General features: G+C 52.5%; 1 protein-coding gene across 2 annotated transcripts in view; it reads left to right on the top strand.

Moving 5' to 3' along the window:
- The window catches only part of SPC24 (SPC24, NDC80 kinetochore complex component), an 11,183-nt gene extending 5,825 nt beyond the window's left edge, over positions 1–5,358 (top strand). Inside the window, exons 2-5 of one of the 2 annotated variants that reach the window (XM_011994781.1) lie at positions 2,009–2,153; positions 3,184–3,288; positions 3,396–3,472; positions 4,010–5,358. In XM_011994781.1, the coding sequence (XP_011850171.1) occupies positions 2,009–2,153; positions 3,184–3,288; positions 3,396–3,472; positions 4,010–4,116 (434 nt within the window). In that variant the 3' untranslated portion in view covers positions 4,117–5,358. Of the gene's footprint in view, positions 1–1,894; positions 2,154–3,183; positions 3,289–3,395; positions 3,473–4,009 lie in introns of both variants that reach the window. The other variant, XM_011994774.1, reaches the window with a different exon arrangement.
- Positions 5,359–6,469: the final 1,111 nt, after the last annotated feature.

The following is a 6,469-nucleotide window of genomic DNA, read 5'->3' as shown; positions in this document are numbered from 1 at the left end:
CATTCTCCTGCCTCAGCCTCCCGAGTAGCTGGGACTACAGGCGCCCGCCACCTCGCCCGGCTAGTTTTTTGTATTTTTTAGTAGAGACAGGGTTTCACCGTGTTAGCCAGGATGGTCTCGATCTAACCTCGTGATCCGCCCGTCTCGGCCTCCCAAAGTGCTGGGATTACAGGCTTGAGCCACCGCACCCGGCCTCAACACATTTTTATTTCGGGTAGGTGCTGGAGACAAAAAGTGAATAGAAGATGCGGTATCTGATTTGAAGTAGAAAGGTGAGGAAGGAATAATTTAGTGTGCCGGGGCTGTCCTGGAAGCACAGCTGCACTCTGGGAGGCAGAGGAGAGCGCCCCACTGCCTGAGCTGGGCATCACCCAGGAGGCCTTGAAGGCCAGGTATGGGTGTGCCTGCTGGGCGGGAGCATGGGGACATTCCATGGAGCACAGAGGCCCAGGTGAGAACCAAGGCGTGTGTGCAAAATGATGAACAGAGAGAAAAGTTCATGGTAGGGAGAAAGAAGGCTGTTTAGGATTGTGAAGATGTAAAAGGAGATCTGGGCTTTATCCTGGAGACACTGGGGAGCCATGGTAGGTCTTTGAGCAGGGGAGTGACTTCCCACTGGGCCTCTCATGCAGCAGAGAGCAGAATGGATTGGCAGATTGGCTTAGGGAGCGACCAAAACATCAGGCGGGGTAGGAGGAGCAGCAGGAAAGCTGTTAGGGTGGTCTCGGAGGGATGGGGGACCTGCATGAGGAAGATGAGGAGTGGAGCTGAGCAGGAGGAAGGGAGCTACCAGGCTTGCAAGGCTCATTGGATGTGGAAAGTGAGTCCTGTGCTTCTTGCTATAAACGTGTGTGTGAGTGTGTGTGTGTGTGTCTTTGTGTGAGACAGTCTCACTCTGTCACTCAGACTGGAATGCAGTGGTGCCATCTTGGATCACTGCAGCCTCAACATCCTGGGCTCACGGGATCCTCCCACCTCAGCCTCCCAAGCAGCTAGGATTGCAGACCTGCGCCACCACAGCCGGCTAATTTTTTTTCACTTTTTTTTTTTTTTTTAAGACGGAGTTTCGCTCTTGTTGCCCAGGCTGGAGTACAATGACGCGATCTCAACTCACTGCAGCCTCCGCCTCCTGGGTTCAAGTGATTCTCCTGCCTCAGTCTCCTGAGTAGCTGGGATTACAGGCATGCACCACCACACCCGGCTAATTTTGTATTTTTGGTAGAGATGGGGTTTCTCCATGTTGGTCAGGCTAGTCTCGAACTCCCAACCTCAGGTGATCTGCCTGCCCCGGCCTCCCAAAATGCTGGGATTACAGGTGTGAGCCACTGTGCCCAACCTTTTTTTTTTTGTTTTTTTGAGATGGAGTTTCACTCAGCCGCCTAGGCTGGAGTACAGTGGTGCGATCTCGGCTCACTGCAGCCTCCACCTCCTGGGTTCAAGTAATTCTCCTGCCTCAGCCTCCCAAGTAGCTAGGATTACAGGCACCTGCCACCACATCCAGCTAATTTTTTGTGTTTTTAATAGTGACGGGATTTTACCACGTTGACAAGGCTGGTCCTGAACTCCCGACCTCAGGTGATCTGCCCGGCTTCGACCTCCCAAAGTTCTGGGATTACAGGTGTAAACCACCACGCCCAGCCTAATTTTTTTAGTTTTGTAGAGAGAGGATCTCCCTATGTTGCCCAGGCCTGAACTCTTGGCCTCAAGCAATCCTCCTGCCTCAGGCTCCCAAAGTGCTGGGATTACAGGCATGAGCCACCATGTCTGGCCAACTATTTTGTTATAAACTATTTTAGGTGTTTGAAGAAGGATGAGGTTTTATCTTTGGTGTATTTAAATGTGTTTTGGTGAAACAGTAGTTGTACAAGTTGCCAGTGGAACTCTCTGGACACAGGGCTTCAGACAAGAAGGGGCATGTTTCTTGCCAGTGGAGGTGGTGAACCACCTTCTCTCTGCTCTCCCTGGGGAAGGACAGACCCTAGGGAGCCTGCTTCTCTCCACCCTGCAGAGATCCTCACCATGGAAAAGGAAGTGGCCCAGAACCTTCTCAACGCAAAAGAGCAGGTGCACCAGGGAGGCGTGGAGCTGCAGCAGCTGGAAACCGGGCTTCAGGAGGCTGGGGAGGAGGACGCCCATCTGAAGGCCAGCCTCCTATATCCTTTTCTGCTAGGGGTCAGCCTTGCTAGAAAACACGCATAGGGCCAGCCGCAGTGGCCCGCGCCTATAATCCCAGCACGTTGGGAAGCCCAGGTGGGAGGATCCTGTTGCCCAGGAGTTGGACACCAGCCTGGGCAACAGAGACCCTGTCTCTACAAGAATAAAAAAATTAAGCCGGGCGCGGTGGCTCACGCCTGTAATCCCAGCACTTTGGGAGGCTGAGGCGGGCGGATCACGAGGTCAGGAGATCGAGACAATCCTGGCTAACACAGTGAAACCCCGTCTCTACTAAAAATACAAAAAAAATTAGCCGGGCGTGGTGTCCGGTGCCTGTTTCCAGCTACTCAGGAGGCTGAGGCAGGAGAATGCCGTGAGCCCAGGAGGCGGAGCTTGCAGTGAGCTGAGATCGCGCCACTGCACTCCAGCCTGGGCAACAGAGTGAGACTTTGTCTCAATAAGTAAATAAATAAATACATGAATAAATAAGCAAGCAAGCTGGGCATGGTGGTACACGCCTGTAGTCTCAGCTACTTGGGAGGCCGAGGTGGAAGGATTACTTGGGCCTGGGAGGTTGAGGCTGCACTCCAACCTGGGTGACAGAGCAAGACCCTGTCTCAAAAAAAAAAACAGAAAGAAAAGACCAGGCACAGTGACTCACACCTGTAATCACAGCACTTTGGGAGGCTGAAGCAGACAGATCACTTGAGGTCAGGAGTTCGAGACCAGCCTGGCCAACATGGTGAAATCCTGCCTCTACTAAAAATACACGAATTAGCAGGAGGTGGTGGTGTGTGCCTATAATTCCAGCTACTCAGGAGGCAGGGGCTTGAGAATCACTTGAACCTGGGAGGCGGAGGTTGCAGTGAGCTGAGATCACGCCACTGCACTCCAGCCTGGGTGACAAAGCAAAACTCTGACTCAAAGTAGAAAGTATGTGTAGATAGAGCCAAGACACCGGGCCTCCCAGCTGCAGTTAGCGCAGGGGCAGCCCTCTCAGAAGCTGGGGTCCTTAACGACCTGTCCTACTCAGCTCACCAGAGAGCTGGAAGAGCTCAAGGAGATCGAGGCAGATCTGGAGCGACAGGAGAAGGAGGTCGACGAGGACACGACAGTCACAATCCCCTCGGCCGTGTAGGTTCTGCCAAAGCGTGTGCCTGCCCGTGCCTCCTTGTGCTGTCCGGCTCTTGGTTGAAGTCAGTGCTGGGTAACTTCCTTTCTTTCTTTTTGTCTTCCTGTAGGTACGTGGCTCAACTTTACCACCAAATTAGTAAAATTGAGTGGGATTATGAGTGTGAACCAGGGATGATCAAAGGCAGTATCCTTTTTGGGGAGCCATTTTAACCCTTATGCACCGTAGGTAGGGATGTAAAATGGTGCATAGCAAGACCCTGTAAAAATTAGCCAGGTGTGGTAGTGTGCACCTGTAGTCCCAGCTACCTGGGAGGCTGAGGTGGGAGGATCACTTGAGGCCAGGAGTTTGAGACCAGCCTGGGTATCAGTGAGACCCCGTGACTACAATACATATACAGTAAAGTATAGCAGCCCAGGTGTGGTGGTTCACGCCTGTAATCCCAGCACTTTGGGAGGCCGAGGTGGGCAGATCACCCCTAGTCAGATATGGTTGCATATGCCTGTAGTCCCAGCTCCTCAGGAGGCCGAGGCATGAGAATCGCTTAACCCCAGGAGGCAGAGGTTGCAATGAGCTGAGATTGCGCCACTGCACTCCAGTCTGGCCTACAGAATGAGACTTTTGTCTCTAAAAAAAAAAAAAAAAGTAAAGGCAGTATCCTTTTCCCCATGGGGTTGTGTGAGGGGCTGTGTGTCCCAGGCTTTCCTTACATCTGTGCCTCAGTCCATCATGGCCCCAGTGTGGCCCAGCCCATCCACCTGGACAGCACCCAGCTCTCCAGGAAATTCATCAGCGACTACCTCTGGAGCCTGGTGGACACCGAGTGGTAGCCAGGAGCCTCGTGGCTGTGTCTTCCACCCAGCGGGCATCTGCTGTGGTCGGATCCGTTTCAAAGGAAATGTGTGCACGTAGATTTTTTTTTTTTTTTTTTTTTTAAGACAGAGTTTCATTCTTGTTGCCCAGGCTGGAGTGCAATGGCACAATGTCAGCTCACAGCAACCTCTGCCTCCCGGGTTCAAGCGATTCTCCTGCCTCAGCGTCCCAAGTAGCTGGGATTACAGGCATGTGTCACCACTCCCAGCTAATTTTTTGTATTTAGTAGAGATGGCGTTTCACCATGGTGGTCAGGCTGGTCTTGAACTCCTGACCTCAGGTGATCCACCCACCTCAGCCTCCCAAAGTGTTGGAATTACATGTGTGAACCACCGTGCCCAGCTAGACTTCTTTTTTTTTTTTTGAGACGGGGTCTCGCTGTCGCCCAGGCTGGAGTGCAGTGATGTGATCCCAGCTCACTGCAAGCTCCGCCTCCCGGGTTCACACCATTCTCCTGCCTCAGCCTCCTGAGTAGCTGCCACCACGCCCGGCTAATGTTTTATATTTTTAGTAGAGATGGGGTTTCACCATGTTAGCCAGGATGGTCTCAATCTCCTGACTTTGTGATCCACCCACCTCGGCCTCCCGAAGTGCTGGGATTACAGGTGTGAGCCACCACGCCTGGCTTTTTTTTTTTTTTTTTTTTTTTACTGGATTTCTTTTTCTCCTGATTTTGGCCTCAGCTCCTAGAGTGGCCTCAGCTCAGTAACCAACGGGAGTCGACTTATCCATGCCAGGCCTGCAGTTTCACATCTGTGGCAAGATGGGACAGATGACACTGCTGTATTCGATGACAGCTCCCAGGTGTTACGAGGCTGGCCCTTATTCATTCAGGGGGTATGTTTGAGTGCCACGGTGTGCCCAGACTCTGCTAGGCACCAGAGAGACAAGACACAAGTGACGTGGCTCTCCTCCCACTGCTGACGGAGGAGTCCACACAAAAGCAGACAACACTCTAGAACTAGAGAGAGGCCCAGATTGTGACAGGAGCCACACCAGAGTGTGCTTCATGGAGGACGGAAGCAACTTTTGTTCCAGGACTTAAAAAGATAAGCCGGCCAGTGCAGTGGCTCAGGCCTGCAATCCCAGCACTGTAGGAGGCAGAGGCAGGCAGGTCACTTGAGCCCAGGAGTTGGAGACCAGCCTGGGGAACACGGCAAGACCCCTTCTCTACAAAAAAATTAAAAAATTTGGCCTGGCGCAGTGGCTCATGCCTGTAATCCTAGCACTTTGGGAGCTAAACCACAACACTTCCCAGCTGCCCTTGTAGTTAAGGTCTGGCCCGTGAAATGTACGTGGAAGTGTTACATGACACTTCTAGAAGGATTCTTAAATGACAAGTACAACCTTTCTTCCCCCTTCCTATTTCCTGGAATGTGGGCGTGATGGCTGGAGCCCTGGCAGCCACACTGCTACATGTACAGACGAGTGCAGTCCCTTAGGGATGACAGTAGCCTGGTTCCCTGATGATAGCAGAGCCAGATGTCAACACAGACTTGTAAATGGGGGAGAGAAGGGAGAGAACCAATCTCAACTTCTACCTTGTGTAAGCTGCCGGTTTGGGGGGTTTTCTATGACGGATACCAAAATAAGTCCTAACTGATTGAAAATGTACTCCAGTCCAGGGCCGGCCAATCAATGTGTTCATCATTCTCCCATCCTCGGTGTTTTGGGTACCACTAAGGAAAGGAGGCTTGCACACCACCTGCCTGCCTGAGGGAGGAGAGAGGGAGGTGGGGTCCCGCCCACACGGTTGTCCCCGGGTACAGCTTTGTCCTTGGATGTGTTAGTTCCGTGAACTTGGACTTGGGTTTCATGTTGCTTTCCATGACTGAACTTAAGTGCAGTTCTTTCTTAATCAGGGGCGTTTTTAGGCAGAGGGAACAGTCAGCTTTAACAGCTTCTAAGCATGTTCGGCGGACACTGAAACGGTCCGTTCAGGTGACCCTCAGGTCCTGGGGTGAGAAGGCTGAACTGGTGGCCTCCAGGGAGATCAACCTAGAAAAGAGGGATAAGGGCCGGGCGCAGTGGCTCATGCCTGTAATTCCAGCACTTTGGGAGCCTGAGGCGGGTGGAGCACAAGGTCAAGACGTCAAGACCATCCTGGCCAACATGGTGAAACCCCCCAACACTTTGGGAGGCTGAGGTGGGTGGATTACAAGGTCAGGAGATCAAGACCATCCTGGCTAACACGGTGAAACCCTGTCTCTACTAAATATACAAAAAAAAATTAGCCGGGCATCATGGCGGGCGCCTATAGTCCCAGCTACTCGGGAGGCTGAGACAGGAGAATGGTGTGAACCCAGGAGG

The sequence above is a fragment of the Mandrillus leucophaeus genome, unplaced genomic scaffold (genome assembly GCF_000951045.1).
Source record: "Mandrillus leucophaeus isolate KB7577 unplaced genomic scaffold, Mleu.le_1.0 Scaffold112, whole genome shotgun sequence".
In the NCBI taxonomy this organism is placed as follows: Eukaryota; Metazoa; Chordata; class Mammalia; order Primates; family Cercopithecidae; genus Mandrillus; species Mandrillus leucophaeus.
Note: the sequence above shows the minus strand (reverse complement) of the source record. Positions and strands in the feature narration are given on the sequence as shown.